This window comes from Rhamphochromis longiceps, linkage group LG1 (assembly GCF_057381845.1).
Source record: "Rhamphochromis longiceps isolate RC_006_pf linkage group LG1, R_longiceps_female_GT1.1, whole genome shotgun sequence".
In the NCBI taxonomy this organism is placed as follows: Eukaryota; Metazoa; Chordata; class Actinopteri; order Cichliformes; family Cichlidae; genus Rhamphochromis; species Rhamphochromis longiceps.
Genome location: NC_140557.1, coordinates 33,774,052 through 33,797,733, shown reverse-complemented (window position 1 = coordinate 33,797,733; position 23,682 = coordinate 33,774,052). Strand labels below are relative to the sequence as shown.

Genomic DNA, 23,682 nt, shown 5'->3' with positions numbered 1-23,682 from the left:
ACAGCAGCTCCAACTATACTCTTTTCCCTTCCTTACTCACGTTTACACTACCACTAGGAATTATGAGGCTGCATGCTCTCTGTCATTCATTAGCTTCGCCCTCCTGCAAGGACAGGAGCACAATCAGGACCGTCCCGTCCAATTCAACAGATCCAAGTACAATCACCCTCTTCTCCATCATCAGCTGCATGAAAACAAACTCTGAAGACAACAATCCGTCTACACAGTGCTTCTCCTACACCGGCAGTTCCACTGTAATACACATGCAGCAGGATAACATGTGATTGCCTCTATGGTCCTATTTTTGGTCATCATAAGGCAGCAACCTCCGCTGCACATTCTACCTCTCTTGTTTAGGTACAAACGTACACACAGTCATATAAAGGCGATCTCCTTCAAGGGCATGCTGTACCGAGGAGATGCCAAATAGCAAGAAGAAGAAACATTAGCAGTTACACACTTGCAAGGTCACACACAGCCATGTTGCTGCATGCCAATAAACTGAAAAAAGAAAAAACAAGAGAGAGAGAGAATAAGACAGATGTCCTACCATTTCTCCCACTGGTCCTCCATCCAGCCCTCTCCTCCTTCCCCTCCCGAATCCATGCTGTAAGTGAGGAGGGCATCCACAGCCAAGAGGAGAGGAGGAGAAGAAGGAGCAAGAGGGTTAGAAAGTGAAAGAGGCAGTGACGGAGGCAGAGAGGGAGGAGCGAGTGTAGGAAGAGAGCTGGGGGAGAGGGAGAAGGGGAGCAGCTCGTCCAGGGTCGATGGAAGCGGCGTCTGATTCAGAGCCCGGCTGCTGCTGCTGCTCATTGGGAGGGAAGCGAGATGGATGGAGGATTTTTTTCCCCCCAAAGAGAGGAGCTGAAGCCACCAGAGAACAGTAGTATTATATAACCCTCTTTCTCTCTCCCTCTCTCTGATGTTTACTCAGATTTACTATGCCAATGCTGGAAACTGCTGGTGTTAGCAGATCATCTAACAACACGGGAAGTCCAAACAGGAAAAACATCAGCACAGGAGGACACTCCTCTCTCGCGCTCTCTCTCTCCTCTATCTGTGTAAAACACGGTCATCCTCAATTATTCATGGGGCTCATTGATCACAGAAGACTTCTAATTTTCCCTTTTCCATCGCTCTTTTTCCCTATTCATCTTCTTAAAAGAAGATTCTAGCTTATCATCATTCATGAAACTACTGCACTCAGTGCTGAGATCTGGCAGCATGGCGACAGTGACAAAATAAGAAGGCTGACAGGCCATAAAGCAAACGTAGACAGGTGCCCAAACAGTCACACGGTATATTCAGATAGTCTGCAGCACTTATCGTAAAAGACGTCATTCCTTTATGTCTGTGAAATTTCTGACGCAAAAAAGATGTTGTTGTGTGATGTATTGCTGTATTATTTCATAAATAATAATACTGTTATTAGTAAAATTTAAAAATTTCACTTCAACAAAACCTCTGACTAAACAATACAGGGAGTGCAGAATTATTAGGCAAATGAGTATTTTGTCCACATCATCCTCTTCATGCATGTTGTCTTACTCCAAGCTGCATAGGCTCGAAAGCCTACTACCAATTAAGCATATTAGGTGATGTGCATCTCTGTAATGAGAAGGGGTGTGGTCTAATGACATCAACACCCTATATCAGGTGTGCATAATTATTAGGCAACGTCCTTTCCTTTGGCAAAATGGGTCAAAAGAAGGACTTGACAGGCTCAGAAAAGTCAAAAATAGTGAGATATCTTGCAGAGGGATGCAGCAGTCTCAAAATTGCAAAGCTTCTGAAGCGTGATCATCGAACAATCAAGCGTTTCATTCAAAATAGTCAACAGGGTCGCAAGAAGCGTGTGGAAAAACCAAGGCGCAAAATAACTGCCCATGAACTGAGAAAAGTCAAGCGTGCAGCTGCCAAGATGCCACTTGCCACCAGGTTGGCCATATTTCAGAGCTGCAACATCACTGGAGTGCCCAAAAGCACAAGGTGTGCAATACTCAGAGACATGGCCAAGGTAAGAAAGGCTGAAAGACGACCACCACTGAACAAGACACACAAGCTGAAACGTCAAGACTGGGCCAAGAAATATCTCAAGACTGGTTTTTCTAAGCTTTTATGGACTGATGAAATGAGAGTGAGTCTTGATGGGCCAGATGGATGGGCCCGTGGCTAGATTGGTAAAGGGCAGAGAGCTCCAGTCCGACTCAGACGCCAGCAAGGTGGAGGTGGAGTACTGGTTTGGGCTGGTATCATCAAAGATGAGCTTGTGGGGCCTTTTCGGGTTGTGGATGGAGTCAAGCTCAACTCCCAGTCCTACTGCCAGTTTCTGGAAGACACCTTCTTCAAGCAGTGGTACAGGAAGAAGTCTGCATCCTTCAAGAAAAACATGATTTTCATGCAGGACAATGCTCCATCACACGCGTCCAAGTACTCCACAGAGTGGCTGGCAAGAAAGGGTATAAAAGAAGAAAAACTAATGACATGGCCACCTTGTTCACCTGATCTGAACCCCATTGAGAACCTGTGGTCCATCATCAAATGTGAGATTTACAAGGAGGGAAAACAGTACACCTCTCTGAACAGTGTCTGGGAGGCTGTGGTTGCTGCTGCACGCAATGTTGATGGTGAACAGATCAAAACACTGACAGAATCCATGGATGGCAGGCTTTTGAGTGTCCTTGCAAAGAAAGGTGGCTATATTGGTCGCTGATTTGTTTTTGTTTTGTTTTTGAATGTCAGAAATGTATATTTGTGAATGTGGAGATGTTATATTGGTTTCACTGGTGAAAATAAATGATTGAAATGGGTATATATTTGTTTTTTGTTAAGTTGCCTAATAATTATGCACAGTAATAGTCACCTGCACACACAGATATCCCCCTAAAATAGCTAAAACTAAAAACAAACTAAAAACTATTTCCAAAAACATTCAGCTTTGATATTAATGAGTTTTTTGGGTTCATTGAGAACATGGTTGTTGTTCAATAATAAAATTATTCTTCAAAAATACAACTTGCCTAATAATTCTGCACTCCCTGTACTACTGTTTATTTGTTTTCACCAACTGGAACATTTTTTCTGAAAACATGTAGGGGCATTCCCATTTTGGACATCCCAACTTTTGACAAGGAAGTTCTTAAAATTCGCTCTCACTAGCGTTTCAGTTTTATTTTCAGTTGTGAGCATTTAGGTTAGGAAATCACAATGAGTTCCAATATGGTTTTACCATGTTAAAGACACATTACAAAGTTCCATTCCCTTATTTTCCAGGGTGCCCGTTTACCTCTCATGTTCTAGGGATGTAGCATTTCTCTAGTCGAGAATAAATCTACAGTCTGCTTTTCACAGTCTTTTATAGCTTCCCACTTGATGTTATCCCACCACTGTCGCTGCTGTGAAACCCTTTTGATATTGCTAATGCAAGCATAATAGGATGGTAAAAAGTGCAGGTCAGTGCATAAATGTAAAGGACACAGGGTGAGAATTACCTGACATTCATTGTGCAAAAATTAAAAGATTACTTCATTACTAAACTGGCCAAGCTTTCACAATTTTACAATTGTTTTTCTTTCCTTAAAAAAACCCCCACTGTTTTGCTGTAAGCAGAATGTCTGTAAATTGAAGCTAAGAAATAGCCTCAGTAAATGTATATGCAATCATATTCTCATTAGCCGTGTGGCTGAAAACTTCATTTTAACACACAGCTGTAGATCATAATACCAGTTTGCATGGACTGTAGATAAAATATGCATATAGTTGTTTCCACTTTGGTTTTTTGAAACCAAAGAGGTGTCTCTAAATTTGAAATGATTGGATGGATGAAAGAACTGCCAGGTATATATAAATGCCTTAATGCACCTTTAAGACTGATTGTCTGCATGATCAACTCGGTCACCTATAACATCTCCAGGTTTCTGGTTTCGATCCTCAACCCGCTGGTGGACAGCTCTGAACACCACATCCAGAACACCCTGGATTTTGTTGAGAAGGTGAGAGATGTCATTATGGAGGCAGATGAAACCATGGTCTTGCAAGACGTTACATCTCTCTTCACGTGCATCCCAGTCACGGAAGTGTTGGAGGTAGTCTGTAAGAGATTACAGGATGACACCAACCTCAGCAACAGGACCACTCTCAGCATCGACCAAGTGTGTTTGCTTTTGGAACTGTGTCTTCATTCCACCTACTTCACATACAAGGGTCAGTTCTACAGGCAGAAACATGGGTGTGCCATGGGCTCCCCAGTTTCACCCATCGTGGCCAATTTGTACATGGAAGAAGTTGAAAAGAGGGCTTTGCTATCCTACCCTGGAACACCACCAAGCCATTGGTTCAGATATGTGGATGACACCTGGGTGAAAATTAAATCTCAGGACGTACCACAATTCACGGATCACATTAACTCAGTGGACTGACACATCAAATTCACCAGGGAGGATATGAAAAGTGGCAGGTTAGCCTTCTTAGACTGTGAGATTTCCATCAGTAATGGGGGACATCTAAAAGCTGACGTGTACCGTAAACCTACACATACAGATCAGTATCTAAGGTTTGACTCTCATCATCCACTGGAGCACAAACTGGGTGTCATCAGGACGCTACAACACAGATCGAACACCATCCCCACTGACACAGCGGCCAGGGAGGCAGAAGAACAGCACACCAAGAAGGCCCTGAGTAAATGTGGTTATCCCAGCTGGACTTTTGTCAAAGCTGGAAAGGCATCTAAAGAAAGCTCCAGCCGATCCAGGAGAGAAGGACAACCGCTGCCCAAGCGAAAACCTGTAGTGATCCCATAGGTGTCAGGAGTATCTGAGCAGTTGAGACGCATTTTTTCTAAACACCGGGTCACTGTGGCTTTTAAACCCCAAAACACGCTGCGCCAAAAACTGGTCCACCCCAAGGATCGGGTCCCCCGACACAAACAGAGTAACATAGTGTATGCTGTTAAGTGCCAGGAGAATTGCCAGGATTTATACATCGGGGAAACCAAACAACCTCTGGTGAAGCGGATGGCACAACACAGAAGAGCTACCTCGTCAGGCCAGGACTCTGCAGTCTATTTACACCTACAGTCCAGTGGACACTCTTTCAAGGATGAGGATGTTCACATCCTGGACAGGGAGGAACGCTGATTTGAGCGCGGCGTCAAGGAGGCCATTTATGTGAAAAGGGAAAGACCATCTCTGAATCGAGGAGGGGGCCTAAGGGTACATCTTTCGCCATCTTACAATGCTGTGATTGCAGCCATTCCCCAACTCTCTGTGAATGGTACTCATGGCCATTGATCAGTGGTCTTTGATCAGTGGGTTTTGGTCAGTGGTTGTTGATCAATGGTCATGAGAATTTGCATAATTAAGATTAAGGAACTGACCTCCCAGCCCATTGTTCCTCAGTGGGCTGGTTTCAGTCATTATGCGAATGTACTGTTTATAAGATTGGGGAAACCTGCAGTCAGCTGAGACTCAAGAAGTCACTTGGATGAGTGCTGAAACGTTTCTCCCAAATGCTACGTCCAGATGAAAAGAATCAACTTTTGGAGGTTTTCTTTCCTGGATGATTGAAAATGCATCAAGACCTACCATAGGTAAAACAGACACCTTGTCATAATTCTTTCACCATCTTGGTGAAACCAGATGTCACAAGCGAAGCAGGGATCTTTTAGAAAAACTAAGGGAACGTTAGCAACTTATCTTTCTCTAAATATAACTGTAACTCCTAAATTAGGTTTTACTTGTGCTGTACTTGCTTTTAAAGAGAGAGAGAGTGACAGAAAAAGAAGAGCGAGAGAGGGTCCTGTACTGTATAAACAGAACGGAGTGCTGTCAAGTCAAACATGCATTGTTAGCAGAAATGAGACACAGCAGTAAATGATCATCCACTGGGAACAGCAAGCAGGGCAATTACTGTCCACTAGCTCCTACTACAGGTGAAATTCAAATCAACCAACATTAAAGCTGCAAATGAAAAGGTGAAAGTAGAGAAAGAGGGTCAATGGATAAATGACTCAAACACTTTTGTGGATTTATAATTAAGAGATTACTGATAAACTTTTGATTTTTAAGTAATTTGGGGAAAAAATGGAAAGATGTGCCTACGAGTTCTGATTCCTCGGGACATAAGTCATGCAAAATGCAAGAGTATGGGTGGGCAATATAGCCTCCAAATTAAATCACAATGATTCAAGAAAAAACTAGAAAAAATCCTGAACAACATTTAACTGATGTTTGCAGCAACATTTACAAGAGAAATGAAGGGCCTTTTCCAACTTTCTTTACCAGAGAGCTAGTGTCCCTGATGACACACTACCTAATTTGAAATGTAAATCTACTGAAACAAGGTGGCAGCAGCAGCATTATAGCAACAGTAGTGACACAGCATAAGTCAAATGTAAGCATAAAAGTACTGTTGTCAATGTTAATTTTAAGTAAAAATATAATATGACTGCTTAACGCTGCAGTTAAAGTAACTTAATGATGTAACTCTTCTGCTTTTGCATTATTGTCACATATTAAAATTGAAAAATATTTTCTATTATGGATGCTGAATTTGGATCAACCTTTTTAACCAACTGCACAATGCATCCTTTCGACCATGAAAGAGCATCAGTAATTGTATTTGAAATTTCACAAACTGCTAGCCAGCTAGGGTCCTCCTTGGCATAGTAAATCTGAGTAAACATGATCTACAGTGAGCTGGAAAGGCATATCTAACCAGAGCCTGAGGAACGAGAAAAGCTCTCGCCACTTTATCTCACTACGGCTGTAGAGCAGAACAGGCAAATACCTGTGGAGTTCATTCAACGGATTGGAAACTTATTAGCAAGGCAGTTGATTATTTCTTTATTATTTATAATGTGGTTAGTGTATATGCTATTATTTAATAATTCATGAAATTTGTGAGTGTGCTCAACAACATTTAAAATATGTGCACACATGATCTGCCTCGCTGCCACAAATACAATCTAATTCTGAGGGAAACATCCCTAATTATTTTAAACATAATCATGTGTAAAGACTTTTCCTTCAGTTTATGCTAACATCATTCAAAGTATTATCCTTCTTACTTAATCCTGAAATATATGTTATCATAGCTGGCAATACTGTTGTGAAATCAGTTTCTTCCACAGGTTACAATCCTTGCTGTAACGTTACTAGACTATTCGACAACCACCCTAACATTTCAATCTGTGTTTTGTGAGCAAATTTTAATGTTAACATTTTAAATTAAAATTATGCCAGTATGTCAGTGTTTTAAAATACCTTTTAATAAAGGAGTCTGTTTAAGTACAGTACATAGGATAATAATTGTGGTTTGGTAATGAATTGGGCATGGAGACTCGTATAATACTACTGGTACCAACTTCTAAATTTCTGGTATCATGACATCCCTAGAACAAACTCCAGCTGCCTTCTACTTATGTTCTTTAAACACGAAACAGATGAATGATGACCTACAAAGGTATTTTCCGTGCCCTTAAGGTGGAAACTTTTATGAGCAATATTGGAAATGACAGCCAGTTTAATGAAATACATAACAAAAACTACTGGCAACTGGCAACACACCTGAGTTGCCAATTTCAAAATCTTACGTAGTCCCGTTTTCAAGTTTTTGCATTCACAAGATTTTCAGAAAGCATACTCTGACCATGAGGTCAAGATCACTGACATTCAAACTTATCCAAGGTTTTTAGTAGATGCACCTATGGCATCAATTTGAAAATCCTACGTATCTTTGTTCTCGACTTATTACATTCACAAACTTAGATGTCCACTCCACCCGCCTTGTCCATCTGTCCAACGGGGTGATGACAATACCTTTATTTCAGCTCCAGTTGTTGCTAACAGAGTGAAAGTTCCAGCTTAGACAAGTTAACCAAATCAAATTAATGCTACTGTATGATAAACCAATCAAATAACTTACTAGAACTCTCAAACCCTATTCACAGAAAGCTATTTTATAACTCTAACAAGTGATTACAGTTAACTTGCACCTGTTGAGAAAGACAGGCATTACCTGATCCATCAACAGGGATCTCAGCTGGCTGATGTCTAATGAGTTTTTCCCTTAAAGCACCCTAGAGTAGTCTGCAATCCTATACTGTTGTTCTGCTTCATATCTTCTTAATTATGCTTAACTACGCACACTTGCACAGATACAGATTTCCCACTACGCCCTCTTGTGCCACAAGTGAGTTATGTGAATAATGCATGGCAGGTAATTTTAAAACAAAAGTTCACATAAATGTATAGCCCAGCCCTCACCACACCACTCCCTCTAAAATGAAAAAATACAATCCAGGTTTGAGACTTCCTGAACACCTAATTTCACATTAAATATTACAGGATAGCTGAAGATTAAATTCTGTTTGGGGATGACTAGTTGAAAGGTCTAATTATTTTATGCAGCCTTTATAAGTTTTTTAGTTTTCCTTTTTTTGTAGACTACATTGTGCAGCATTTTGCTGTCCATTGCTTAATATCAGTTACAATATGACTGCCGGTTTCCCGAACATTTCAACAGTTTCTCTTCATCTCCAGGATGAACATAAAAAGGATGTTCAAATGCAGAATTCAACATCACTTTAGACTATTTTTTTAACTCTGCTGTCACGGCTCATTGTCAGCTTGAATATCATTAACACCACATGCCACAGTTTACACACGTTCTACCAAAGCTGCCTAACAGGAAAACGTTTCGTTGTTGTTATAGTGCACAGTGTTTATAACAACCACATCATGAGTTGTAAAACTCTTACTAGATAAGAACTGATATGAATTTAGAGATTCAGATTTCCATTATCAAGATCACTTATCGATTAGTGTCCTTATCGATTCTCCTGTCAATTGTCATTGGGTTGAGAGTCACCACCAGCAGCCAACACATCAAAGACATCACATTTGTGGGAAATAACTGTATGCTGTGCGGTCAAATGTTTGTGCATGCTGGAGGCTCTGATTAGTGTTGGGGTCATTACTTAAAAGTCAAAAGATGTATTACTACTCATTATGTTACTTTCACTATTCTCTGTAAAATGACATGAAAAATCATTGTCTCATAATTTACCAGTTAACAATAAAAACCTATAGGCTACAGGCCAACATACCAACACAAACCCCTATTCTAATGAGGACACACTCATGACGTTTCTTTCAGTATTAAGGTATGAACACAAAGTTGACAACACAAAGCAAAAAGATGAAAACTAGCACAGAGAGACTTTAATGCGATCGCCACAGTGATTCTACTTTAGAAACATGAACAGGGAGAAAAATGCTAGAGCCTGACTGCTCATCAATTTGTTGCCTGTTGAAGTTCAGGGTCTGACTGTTGGGCTGGGCTCTACACTCAGCTTTAACATCACACTGGGTTCTTGGCTAGCTTAGCATGCTATCTGTGCAGATAATTGCAAAGAGCTGAAGTTCTTTTAGCAGCACAAGGTTTCTGTCCTGTATGCAGTTTGCACTTTACCATTGTGCTCTCGTCCTTTTGTGTAATAAAAATAAAAGTTATGTCTATATTCATGCTGTAGACTGCACCGCTACTTTCCTCCTCCAGGACACCAACTGAAGTGGAACCAATAAGCAGAATCGATAGGAAAGCAGACTAACAATTCCAAGGAACTGAACTACTGGGAACTCAGTTTCCATCCTTAGCGGTAACATGAGTCATCCAGGGTACACCCAGTGAGAACAAACTTTTCAGTAAAGCAGAAGACACAATTTGCATACTGATAAACCAATAGAAATAAATGATTTTGGCAAAAAGAATTTTACCTGCTGTACATTTTGGATTAAAAACCTAGAACCTTTACTAGAAATCTATTGTTATACAGAATGATTTTGTGCGGCTATCTGACTTTGTGTGGCTCAAGAGTTGGCAGTTCATCTTGTAATTGGAAGGTTGCCGGTTCGAGCCCTGGCTCCGATAGTCTCGGTCGGTCTGTCCTTGGGCAAGACACTTCACCCGTTGCCTAATGGTGGTGGTCAGAGGCCCAGTGGCACCAGTGTCTGGCAGCCTCACCTCTGTCAGTCTGCCCCGGGGCAGCTGTGGCTACAATATAGCTTGACATCACCAGTGTGTGAATGGGTGGATGACTGAATGTAGTGTAAAGGGCTTTGGGGTCCATAGGGACAAAGTAAAGCGCTATACAAATACAGGCCATTTATCTGACTTGCATAAAAATCGAATGGGTGTCATCCTTTCTGTATAACCCAGTTCTTTATGACTAATACATAATTCAGTTGCACTCAGATTCATGCCACAAATCCTAATGCGCCACTAAAACACCAGAAATAAAGGTGAGGCGTTTATGTGTCTCACTTACTGAACATCTCCAACACAAAGAGCTGGTCTCTTAACTGCAGTGGCTTGGGCTGAGACATAGGATTTCACTGTAGCGTGCACAGGCAGGGAGGTGAGAGAGAAAAACATGACAACATATGGCCGCTCTGGGACTGGGCCAGCCCCCGAGATTTTGGATTATCTGGCTTCTTTCCTCTAGTCAGTCACATTTCCCAAATACCAATCAGCAGCATTCAATCCCCAATAACAGATCATCATGAAATCCTGAACAAAGATGTTTGGTGGTTGTTTTCAGCTCAGCTAATGAGACAAGGACAGACTGGGCCAGAGGCTGGGTGTTTGCAGGAATGTGTGTGTGTGTGTGTGTGTGTGTGTGTGTGTGTGTGTGTGTGTGTGTGTGTGTGTGTGTGTGTGTGTGTGTGTGTGTGTGTGTGTGTTGTTGTCTCACTAGAGAATATTGATCACAGGCCTCCATCCTCACAATAATCACCCTGAGGTAATGCCACAGCTTCTCTTAAAGCAGAGCTGCAATGGTCTCCGAGTGTGTGAGGCACTCAGCATGTGAGAGCAGACATCAGCGTGGAGCTAATCTCTTGCAGTGCTCAGCTCTACAGGTTGAATCCCTCTGACTGGTCACCTGACCTACCGTTTTTAAACAGCTGATATCTACATGTCCATTTGTAGAGCACAAAGATTCCCCAGACTGCTTTTTTCAGTCTGAAAATCAACCCAAGGAGCAAAACCAAAATCTAAATTATTATTGTAAGGATGTAATTATTTTACTGAATATTTTGTTTACTGAGTACATTAGGCTATTCAAAATCAGTCTGACTGTGTGGCAAATCTATGCATTGTAAAAGTGAGTAATTGGGACAAATAGTGTACTTGTTTTCTTTTTTTGTTCTGTCTTTTTGGTGTTTTATTTTTAAGCTGGTATAAGAATAATAATTCAGGAAGAATGATTCAATAATGTTTTAAAGTCTTTCCACTTAATATCAAAGTTTACTTACTGTTAAACCACAAAAGTCAGCTTATGATGACGTATGGCTCTGATAACATTTCCATAAAATCATCAACACAATCAGTCCCTTAAATATTCTTTTGGAGGCATATGCTTTACTCCTTGTCTGTATTGTTAAAATCCGAAAATATGACACTAAATCAGTGCCGGGTTTGTCGAATCAAGAGTTTTAGCAGCAAATCAAGCTCAAAATGATGCAAACGTATGATGGAGACTTGGACTGCGTCGTAAAGGAGTACCAAAGCAAAGGAAAAAATATGTATTAAACATGCACTACGACCAAGTATCCTTGTACTGTGAGGATTTTGAAGCAGACTAGCAGAAAGTAGGGCATATTTAAACCATGTTTGCAGCAGGGAGCTCATCGCTCGTGTCTGTCCACCGGGAGCAGACACGCCCAAGCACAAAACATGCGACTCAACAACACACTGCAAGTCGGAACGCTGGAAAGCTCCGCGGAGACAGACACTGTTGCTGCTGCAGCGGCTCCAACCAGCCAGCATCAGCACCTTCGGATATGCAAAACCGCAGTGGTTCATCCCTCATTCACAGCCTCCAGCCTGGTGGGCAGGCTGGCAGCTCGGTCGCTCCCTCCCTCCAACCCTGTGTCCGCCGGGACCTACCTGAAACTGGCCGGGGACTTCACCTGGATGTTGCGGCCAGACGGCGGGGTAGCTTTCCTCTTCTCCCTGTCCGCCATGCTGCCCCTTTCTCATTTCTCCGTTCCGCCGTGCAGCTGCCCGGGAAAGACACCTGAGAGAGGTCCGGCGATGCCGCGATAGGATGCTGCCTTCGAAGACTGTGGGAAACATAGTAACTACCTAAAGTGGGGCAAGAATAATCAAAACTGGTAACGCCCAAAGATTTTGATGTATTTGGAAATTATTCGCCCTGTAAAATTATCCAGTTTGTGTTTTCCTTCATTAAATTATATATATATATATATATATATATATATATATATATATATATATATATATATATATATATATATACTCTATGTAGACTTCTATAGCTGCTCAGCACAACGTTAAAGTGAATGTTGACCAAGGTGCCATGGTCTTATAATTCTGTCCCTCTCGTTTTTAAACAGAGTTACATAGCTGAGATGTAATTTCCTAAAAACATCACCTAAATTTAGAACTTCAGGAGGGTCTTAAGCATTTGCATAAATATTTCTGAAAAACATGTAAGTTGTGTACGTCCAGAAGTTGATCAATTCGATTACCTCATTCTTCACTTGAACAAGTGTCAGATTTACATTTAAGCAGGTTATTTCCAAAACAGAAGACACAAAAATAGACTTCAGACAGTCGATTTCCGTCTTTAGACAGAAGAGAAGAGAAAATTACTGCTATATGACTTATAGGACATTAACTCACTGGGTTCTGTTCTATCTGGATTTAACTCAGACTACACAGTTCAGTTTGCTGTGAGGACTTTTTTTTCATACAGGCATGAGTGGCTACAAAAAAGACTACAAAAATATATGATAATCTGACATGTATTTTTTTATATGACAGCGACAGTTTATGTAATTAATAACATGTCATTTCTTTTGACTACAGGGGTTTAACAATTAACCATTCTTCATGACATTCTTCTTGACATTTACGAGTAGACCCTGAAGGCAGCATGAGCCAGCACGTAGAAGAGAGTTTTGAGGAACTGATGAAAAACTAGAGAAATACAGGGGTAGCAAGCCTATTTTAGGAGTTTGCAGATGACCGGATTGATTTGGACTATCATATTATTAAAGATCAGCTTAAATGTTTTACATGCAGCAGTTGTAATTTTTCATGTAACACTGTAAGGTCTACAACTTGTCTTCACAAAGAAAAACATAGCTGACAGTCTTCAAGAGCCAGCAGAGGCTGTCATTGTACACATAAACACTGAAACGCTGCATATCAAAAATAGAAATGCAAGTAGTCTTCTGGAGTATTTTTAAATACATCTATTACAAAACATTTATTACAAAATCAGCCTCAGCCCTGAACGTAATACTTGGTGACACTTTTCCAAATAATACTCATACCAGTCACTAAAAAAGAAGATAAAATTGGCTAGCACAAAAAACATTTTGCCACTAAACATATTGCTTAAGAGGTTGTGATGCTGTGTTTGTCTTCTTCGACGTCATTCTCATCAGTCATCACTGCGAAGTGGCAGCTTTAGAGAAAACACAGTGGTGATTAATAACAATATAAACAATGCACATGTTGTTGTTGTATTTTCCCCTTTATTTTACAGAATAAAGAAGACATCAATTTACCTTTTGGAAAAATGAATTCCGTTCGTCGTGTATGGCCTCCCTGGCAAACTAATTTTTCCTCCTTCACACTGTAAAAAATAAAGAGATATAAACAATAACCAGATGAAAATACATAATAAAACAGGGGGAGGAGAAAAACAAGTTAATTCTAGTTCTGTGTGCTATCTGTTACAAGCTAACAGTAATTTGTTTTAGCACCGATGCTAATGGTAAAAGTCTGAGGGCACGGAACATTGGAATTCTGACCATTGCTAGTACATCAGAAGACTTACACACCACTTTCGCCTCATAAAAATCAGAAACAAGCTGAGTCGGACTGGAGCTCTCTGCCCTTTACCAATCCAGCCACAGGCCCATCCATCTGGCCCATCAAGACTCACTCTCATTTCATCAGTCCATAAAACCTTAGAAAAATCAGTCTTGAGATATTTCTTGGCCCAGTCTTGACGTTTCAGCTTGTGTGTCTTGTTCAGTGGTGGTCATCTTTCAGCCTTTCTTACCTTGGCCATGTCTCTGAGTATTGCACACCTTGTGCTTTTGGGCACTCCAGTGATGTTGCAGCTCTGAAATATGGCCAACCTGGTGGCAAGTGCCATCTTGGCAGCTGCACGCTTGACATTTCTCAGTTCATGGGCAGTTATTTTGCGCCTTGGTTTTTCCACACGCTTCTTGCGACCCTGTTGACTATTTTGAATGAAACGCTTGATTGTTCGATGATCACGCTTCAGAAGCTTTGCAATTTTGAGACTGCTGCATCCCTCTGCAAGATATCTCACTATTTTTGACTTTTCTGAGCCTGTCAAGTCCTTCTTTTGACCCATTTTGCCAAAGGAAAGGATGTTGCCTAATAATTATGCACACCTGATATAGGGTGTTGATGTCATTAGACCACACCCCTTCTCATTACAGAGATGCACATCACCTAATATGCTTAATTGGTAGTAGGCTTTTGAGCCTATACAGCTTGGAGTAAGACAACATGCATGAAGAGGATGATGTGGACAAAATACTCATTTCCCTAATAATTCTGCACTCCCTGTAGTCTAGATTCTGAAAAGCCATCAGGGATGAAGTCTTAAGAGATACAACACTTACAGACTGTAAAGGTTGGTGTTGTTCAGTTCCTGCCAGTCCCTCCAGGTAAAATAATGCAGACAGCCTCTCTCTGGACAGGGAGTGTGTACCTGCTGGGTCAGTCCTGGCCACTGCCTTGACAGCACAAACAGCTTGGACATCACTGCCAAGATCAGATCCCACATCTGCCGAAACTCTAAGAAAAGAAATGAGCTACATGTAGTTCTACTGTTGCTGTCGAGCTCTTTTTGGTCCTAAAACAAAAGACACCACAGATTTTTTTTTTACCTTCATCCTTCTCAGGTCTTCGGCAGCGTATCTCTATAAAGGAATCTCCATTGTTGTCCCCCTGTCTAAACAGAGCAAGTCTGTTTCCACAGCAGAGGAGACACTGCTCCTTTCCCACCCAGTGAGTCGAGTAAAGAGAGCACGTCTTAATGATCAGTCTAAGGGTTACATGTGGCAACCATGAGAGATCAGAAGATTTATGGTTCATGAGGTTTTTGAGTGGAGTAAGAATAAGAAAAAAAAATAGAATTATAAATCAATGAAAACATTGGAAACTGAAGAAATTTACAAAGAAAGTGTAAATGTAAAAGTGTGCCATTATATATATATATATATATATATATATATATATATATATATATATATATATATATATATATATATATATATATATAAAATATATATATATATAAAAGACACAATACATCTTCTCTGTAGCTTATTGAATGAGCTTTTTGTGGTGCTAGTGGTGTCTGTGAATTTCATTGTACATATTTGAGTCTTTTATATAGACTCTGCCTTGAAAATTGTGAAAACCAACATACAATTGAAAATATACTTATCTTACAGATTGGGCTGGGCAACTCCAGGCCTTAAGTGCTAGTGTCCTGCAGATTTTAGATAACACTGTTGTATTGTTTATAATGTTTGCACTTCGTGCTTATTGTCCCTTGGGGTTTGCCGTAGTGGCAGTGGGGCGGGTTACGGAAGTGGAGGTGTGTTATGTTGTACCGAGCGAGTGGTAAATAAAGAAGATGGAGACTCACGAAGCAGTTTAAGAATATATTATTCATAAGTCAAAGAACAGAATATTACATGGTGTCAGAGTAATTCGAACTAAACGCCCTTTGACACCGCGAAATGGATTCGTCGGGAGTTCCTGCACCACGAATGGACTGGGATTCAGCTACTCTTCCCGATGCCTGGCAAAGGTTTGTGCAACATGTGAAGCTAATGTTTAGCGGCCCGCTAAGTGGCAAGCCCGAGGAGACCCAGTGCAGCTATCTTCTTCTGTGGGTAGGAAAAAGAGGCAGAGACATTTATAACACATGGCAGCTGTCTGATGAAGAAGCTAAAAGGCTGACCACCTATCTTGACAGGTTTGAACAGTACCTCATGCTGAAAACGAACACCGTTTTTGCCAGATACAAATTTAATGAAAGACTCCAAGGCGAAGGAGAGTCATTCGAACACTTTGTGACAGAGTTAATTAAAGCTACTCGTCAAGCAGTGTGGCTATGTTAACTGTGATGAAATGGTCTAAGACAGGATTGTCTTTGCAACCAGTTTCCCACAAGTCAAAGAAAAGCTGCTGAGCCAAGGGTCAGATTTGACTCTAGAAAAAGGCATAGACATTGCACGTTCCTATGAAATCGCACAAAACAGGTACTGCTTTCTGCGCCTTCCCTTTGGGATAATATCACCACAGGACATTTTCCAAAGGAAAATCAATGAGACATATGAAGGGCTCAATGGGGTGGCAGCCATCGTGGATGACATCCTCGTGTTTGGCAAGACAAAGGAGGAACACGACGAGAACCTCCGTGCCATGCTTGAGCGCACAAGGGAGCGAGGAGTGCGTCTCGATCCAGAGAAATTTGTCATAGGGGCCACAGAAGTGAGTTACTTTGGACACAAACTCACCCGGGAGGGCATCCAGCCAGACCCAAAGAAACTACAGAAATTCAAGGACATGCCACCTCCTGAGAATAAGAATGAGCTTGAGACAATTCTTGGTATGCCGAACTACCTGTCCAGATTCGCACCACGACTATCAGAAATGAACGCACCGCTGCGTCAGCTGCTCAAGCAAGACTCTGAGTTCGTCTGGGATCAGAATCATGACAGAGTCTTCCAGCAAATAAAGGATCTCATAACCAGGGAACCAGGCCCCATACTGGCATACTACGACACGACCAAGGAGCTATGCCTACAGGTAGATGCATCAAAGTATGGCTTGGGAGCTGTGTTGATGCAGGACGGACATCCAATAGCATATGCTTCAAAGACACTGACCCCGACAGAGGTTAACTATGCACAGATTGAAAAAGAACTCTTTGCAGTGTTGTTTGGATGCAAGCGCTTCCACACCTACATGTATGGCAGAAGAGTTATCGTCGAGTCAGACCACAAGCCGTTGGAGCACATATTGAAGAAGCCAATCTCCATAGCCCCTGCTCATCTGCAGCACATGCTGTTACAGCTGCAGAGATACGACATGTCCAGGAAACCATTGCTCGACCAAGACAGCACGCTGAGCAAAGGCATGGAGGATCAGGTCCACTCAGTGATAAACAGCCTCCCAGTAAGTGACCAAAAGCTCTCAGAGATACAGGCTGCGACAGCATGCGACCCGCAGCTCACCCTTCTGAAGTAAACCGTGCATGATGGCTGGCCTGAGGACAGGAAAAAATGCCCCCATATCCTTTAGGACTTCTGGAATTTCAGAGATGAAATTTCACACTTCCATGGCATCATCTTTAAAGGTGACAAAATCACAGTGCCAACAGCCCTAAGAAACAATATGCTGGAGAGAATCCACACTGGGCACATGGGGATTGAGAGGAGTAAGCAGAGAGCGAGGGACACCCTCTTCTGGCCAGGCATGGGCAAGGACATTGCTGCCACAGTGGAAAACTGTTTCATATGTTAGGAGAGGTGTGCAGCGAACCCTAAAGAACCTCTCATTACACAACAGATTCCTGAGAGACCATGGCAGGCTGTGGCCTCAGACCTCTTCACATGGCGTGGACGAGACTATTTAGTAGTTGTGGACTATTACAGCCACTTCTTTGAGGTCGAAAGGCTATTCTCCACCACCACAGGGTCCGTCATCAAAAAGCTCAAGGCCATATTCGCCAGACACGGTAAAGCAGAGAAGCTTATCTCAGATAACGGCCCACAGTACAGCTCTCGAGAGTTCAAGGACTTCGCAGTCACATGGGACTTTGTCCACACAACCTCAAGCCCTTTGTACCCACAAAATAATGGCCTTGCCGAAAGAACAGTCAAAACGGCCAAAGCAATTCTGGATAAAGCTCATGCTCAGGGAGTAGATCCCTACCTGTCTCTATTGGAGCAAAGGAACACACCAGTCGACGGCTTCAGATCACCCGCGCAGCTCCTCATGAGTCGATGTCTGCGCTCAGTGCTTCCCATCACCGTATACCAGTTGGTACCCAGCGTCGTAAGCCAGACGGTGGTGCAAAAAACACGGATGGAAAGAGAAGAGCACCAGAGGCGATACTACAAATGCAGCGCAGAGGGAGCACATCTGCTTTCAGGATGAGTCCAGAAGTTGGAAACCGGCTGTCATCATCCGACCTGCAGAGACTGCCCGCTCTTTTGTGATCCGCACTGGCGAGGGGCAGACGTCGGCGTAACTGACGACACCTGAGAGGCGCTAAGGCGTGACCAGCACCTTCAGCACCAGCACCCGATCTGATAAGCCAGCCTGATAGTGCAGCTCAACAACAAGCAGAGCCCTTGTCGCCATCTAGAGACACTGCAACACCAACCATGGACACTAGCCCTGCCCTGACCACCAGATCAGGACGAGTGGTCAAACCAAGGGTCATCCTTGACCTGTGATTGTAAAGGGTGTAGGCGGGGTCAAAACACCTGAATCAAATGATAAGTTCATTACCAGGCCTCTGGAGAACTTCAAGACATGTTGAGGAGGTCATTTAGCAGCTGTGTGGGATCAAGGACACATCTAAAACCTGTAGGACACTGTCACTTGAGGCCTGGAGTTGCCTACCCCTGTTATAAAAGGTGACAAACAATTAAATTTTTTCCAAGCTACCTGTGAAAGAAGCCATGTGGAACCTCAGGAAGGACGTACACATGGACTCTGACATCATCCTGCTTGTTCTCACCCCATTTCTGACATACTATGAGGTCATCCTTCAGATAGATGGGGAAGAGGCAAGCTCCATCAGGGTCTCTCTTTGACTCCCTGACTGACTCCCAGTGATTTTCTCCTGGGATGAAGTCTGGTGCTTGGGGGTTCATGGGGCTTCTGACAAGAGTTGGGAGGGTAACCTCAAAGTGCTGCAACAGGGTGAGAATTATGCCTTCCTCCTTTTTGTTACCTACTACCTCTCTGACCAAATCATCATCATCTATGACCAGTTTCTCTAACTCCCTCCGGACTAAGATGCGCAGGGCTGCATTGTGCAGGGTGCCTCTGCACCGCAAGTCCTCCACCCAGATGAACCTTTGTTTCATCAGAGCTCCTTCTTGCATGAGTAGGTCTCTTGAGATTCTCTCAAGCTGCTGCACCAGGTCATGTCTCACAATGGTCTGCAATCACAGAAAGCAGTTAGGAGAGTAAGTTAGGAGAAACTGTGGTAACAGTAGTTTAGTGTAGTTTGTAAATTCTGTGGAAATCTTCAGGCAAAGGGATCAAAAGAGTGTAGCTGCTTGTTTGACCGTGGCCAGTGCTATTTTTTGGTCTTAACCTAACTGCATTCTGATCCATGTATACATTATATTTATTGGTAATTTGTTTGGAATTAAAATTAAAGTGGAAGCGACACTACCAGGAATCTTCACATTAATGCTTGTAAAGGAAACCATTGTACTTCGAAAGGGTAGTGTGTGCATACATAGGTCTGAAAAAAGAAAAACAGCCACTGACCTTGAACATAGAAATGAGGAATGAAGGCTGGATAAACACATGGTCACTTAGTACATCAATATCTTCATACCAAATAATAACCCCAATTCTGTGCAGATATCGCAAGAGGAATTGCAATATGGAGTGGAGGTGCTCTCTGCTCTGTGTTACATGGTTCATTATTAAATCACAGAGTTCTTCAAGTAGAACAATACCTGACATAGAAAATGGATACTTTTTATTACAAAGCAAAAACAACTTCTCCGTGTTACTTAAATAAAGTGCACAGTCATTAACTGGACTTACCATGTTGAGGAATCTGTTCTAGTGTAACAAGGTTTTGGATGGCTTGTTCCACTTCTTCATAACTTTGTGGTAAGATGGTCTCAGAACACAGGAAAGCGCTTTCTGATTGAATGCATTTCAAAATATGACTTCTGAATCTTACAATATCCTGAGTCTTTGTGCAGTCAAGAGTTAGAAGATCCAACACCTGAAGGGAAGGTAAAGGAAAACTGTAAAAGGTTCTGCATCCACAGTAACACCCCACTGGGCCTGTGTGGCATTTAAAATGGTATATTTTAATCATACCAATCATTACCTTCAAACTGTATTCTAAAAGGGAATCAATCTCATCCACTTGATCCATGTAGAGAAATGGGTCTGTATTTTCTTCCAGATTTTTCTTCTGGTACTTTAAAACCATCTTTCTGTTTACCAGCATTATGTTAATCTTCTCATCAATGTCTTTCTTCTTCTCCATTACCTCTTCCAGGTCTCTGCACTGATCACAATGTGTTCCCACAAGCATGACCACTGCATTTGGCACACGTAGCTGTATGTTGTTTAACCAGAACCAAATCTGGTCTTTGAAAGACTCTGGGTCTACAGTGCTATAGCTGATAGAAAATCAGAATCATTATTGTCTTTTTTTTTTTGCTATTGGTCTCTAAGATGCTGGGTGTCATTGGTACTTACACATAATGTCAGAATGCTGCTGCTCGATAACTGGCATACACAAATATTAATTTCACATTTGTCATATCTTGGCTAACTAGCACTAAACTCAATGTATAGTTTTTGTTCAAGTAAATATCAGTAGGGTGGAAGGTGTTTGGTCATAAAGTACATTAAAAAAAACTGTTTCTTGACTGAAAAAGTAGGGTTTTTTTTTGAAGCTGTAAGTACAACATTCATAAACTAAGCGACATATGGCAGCCATGTGAATATTGAAAATATCCACTGCTGCTGTCACCTAGATAACTAATACATACACACACACACACACACACACACATATATATATATATATATATATGTGTGTGTGTGTGTGTGTGTGTGTGTGTGTGTGTGTGTGTATGTATTAGTTATCTAATATATATATATATATATATATATATATATATATATATATATATATATATATATATATATATATAGGCTAGACCCCTTATGCTAAGCAAGCCTACCGCAGACATGAGCGAGACAGATAAATATGGAGGCATGCACCGCGTCAGGTGTCGAGGAACCAGGGCACCCTGACAAGAAGTGGGCTACTGGAACAAGAAGGCATTGGTGGGCAAGAGACGAAAACAAGGCGTAGTTGGAATGCTACTACGCAAGTAACCCTGGCGGAAGGGGTTACATGAATAGGATGAGGGACCTATGGATTCTTCGATACCCAACATCCACAACTGTTCCAACATTCGAAAGAAGGGACTGCTCTCACAGCTAGAGATTGACGAGGTACAACATAAATGCTACGGCAAGGGGGAGCCAGGATGCCAGGTCAGGGGGGAGATTTCATCACCCCCACCCGAGATTGGGTACCAAGCCCCAAGTGCGATAGGAGAAGGATCGTTGAGATCAAGATAGGATCATGGCCAAGCTTGAAACCTGGACCCCCCCCCGTAGCCGGTTACCAAGGGAACAATAAAAATGGCTAACCGAAGGCCGGACAGTCCTGATCCTCAAGGACCGGTCCCCTCCAACTGACACATGGGTCAATACATGAGCATGGGCAAGAATACCAGAGGCGCAAAACACCAGCTACTGGCAGACCAAGCAGTCAGACTGACCAACCTGTGTATGCCACAGGACCACCTCCTGTATGCCAAGAGTGAACGAGACATCGATTCACTCTTGGCATATATATATATATATATGTTCACACACACACATATATATATATATATATATATATATATATATATATATATATATATATATATATATATATATATATATGTTAACTTCCACAGATTTCCCTTGCTTTCTAAAATAAAGACTGAATATACAATTGCAAAGCATTAAAAAGACTTTCTAGTGAAAGAATTTCTTTTAGAAAGATAACTTTTAGATAGCTGGAAGGGCAACAAAAGAACTATAGTCACATTAGTCATATTATTTGACTATTAGTCATATAATTTAACAAAATAACCATAAAAAAAAGAAACAATAATTGTCTCACCTGGCCAAATTGACAGTGAGGATAACAAGTGCTCTTGGTGTGATAAAGATATGATGTGTCAGATAGTACTCCTCCTGCCCTGCAAAGTCCCAGAGAAGGAAGCGGACTTCATGGGTGTATAGCCGAGTGATATCTATTCCTTCCGTCCGATCCTTCATTGCAACTGCCACAGGCTTCCCTTCCCTAAGGCTGTGGCAGAGTGTGGACTTCCCGGCCATGGAAGAGCCCAGAAACATTGCTTTAACTGTCCAGGTAGTGTGAGCATTGGGGTTCTCCTCCATTTGAAGGAAGTAGCTCTGAATGTCCATGACCCCTCCAGCACAGACTTCCTCTGGTGGACACCTTAGTGGATTACACATGGCCTTGAACTTGGTCAGCTCACAGCTACCTTTCTGGAAAAGCTGGGATGGTAGCTCTGTAAGCTGATTCTTCTCAACCAATAACTCCCTCAGTTTTGGTAGCCCAACTAGTGGTTCGATGTTTTGCAGGCAGTTTTTGGAAAGGTCCAGGTAAGTAAGACTGGTACACTGGTTTATATCTGAAGGAAGCCTTGCCAGGCGATTGGTGCTGAGTTTTAGGAACTTTAAATTTCTAAGATGTGGGAAGATTCCTTCTGGAATTGATCTGACATTGTTATGATTCATATAGAGTGTCTGTAAATTTTTCAAGTTGCAGATTTCTTGAGAAAACTCGATTATCTTGTTCCTGGACAGATTAAGCTCTGTGATGTTGGTGTTTTTGGAGATGCCGGTGACACGTTTTAGTTTGTTCCTCTGCAAATCCACACTTGTATACAAAGTAACTGGTGCCAGAAGGTCCTGAGGAAGGTACTTCAGTTTTTGTCCTGATAGATCCCATACCTGCCAACTGGTTGCTGTGTTACAAAAATAGGTTAACAACTAGGCACCGTTTCATAAAGCAATTTTACTGACTTGTGTGGTACAACCCTATAAACCATAGACTAGATGCTGGATCTACCTAAAAGCTTTGCAGCCATCTCCTCCATCTCATATATGGTGTTTTGGCTGTGGGCAGGCAGGCAGGAAAAGGACCCAAAATGCAGACTCCAGGAAATGAAATGTAAACTCCAAAACCAGCTTTATTGCTGAACAAGGAAAAAACGAAATACAGATACAAATTAACTAGGCAGGTTGACGGACCGAACACAGAGTGAGGCATGATGGAGATCACGACAAGAAGCAAAGGAACATGAAGACAAATACAAGTGGGGAAAGGGCAAGAGGAAATACCTGGGAACATGGCTGGCACAAATTACACAGACAGTGCAGAGCCATTGCAGCGGGGGCACGGTGTGAAAAGGGGGGAAAGGAAACAAAACGCTTGGACACTGCTAGCACGGGGCGCCTACAGAAACGCAAAGCAGGAGATGAAGCATCACTGAATATGTTTCCAAACCAACTTCATTCTAAGCCAAAGACTAGAAAATATGGTGAATATGGTGAAATATGGTGGTCTTTCCTTTGGCTTCACCTGCACAAGTGCCGAGGTAGGTCTCCCCTGCAGAATTGGTTTTCCCTTTGTCGGGAGCACGCGCTGGGCTCTCCAAATGACGGACAAACAGTATCCCACATTCTTGATTTTTAGTTCACAAACACTTGTTGTAA

General features: G+C 42.0%; 2 protein-coding genes across 2 annotated transcripts in view; both read right to left on the bottom strand.

Annotated features, from left to right (window-relative positions):
- mapk8ip1b (mitogen-activated protein kinase 8 interacting protein 1b) overlaps nucleotides 1–12,092 on the bottom strand; it is a 45,624-nt gene extending 33,532 nt beyond the window's left edge. The window contains exon 1 of the mRNA XM_085412251.1: nucleotides 11,953–12,092. Within this exon, the coding sequence (XP_085268377.1) occupies nucleotides 11,953–12,029 (77 nt within the window). The 5' untranslated portion in view covers nucleotides 12,030–12,092. The remainder of the gene's footprint in view (nucleotides 1–11,952) is intronic.
- Nucleotides 12,093–13,268: 1,176 nt separating this feature from the next.
- On the bottom strand, nucleotides 13,269–23,079 carry LOC146679061 (malignant fibrous histiocytoma-amplified sequence 1). Its single transcript, XM_085412239.1, has 10 exons — nucleotides 23,036–23,079; nucleotides 22,058–22,931; nucleotides 20,189–20,486; nucleotides 19,894–20,080; nucleotides 19,609–19,802; nucleotides 18,772–19,271; nucleotides 14,967–15,124; nucleotides 14,700–14,874; nucleotides 13,605–13,672; nucleotides 13,269–13,501 (listed from the first exon to the last, which is right to left on the bottom strand). The coding sequence occupies exons 1-10, from the start codon at nucleotides 23,061–23,063 to the stop codon at nucleotides 13,485–13,487; spliced, it is 2,499 nt and encodes an 832-aa protein (XP_085268365.1). The 5' UTR covers nucleotides 23,064–23,079; the 3' UTR covers nucleotides 13,269–13,484.
- Nucleotides 23,080–23,682: the final 603 nt, after the last annotated feature.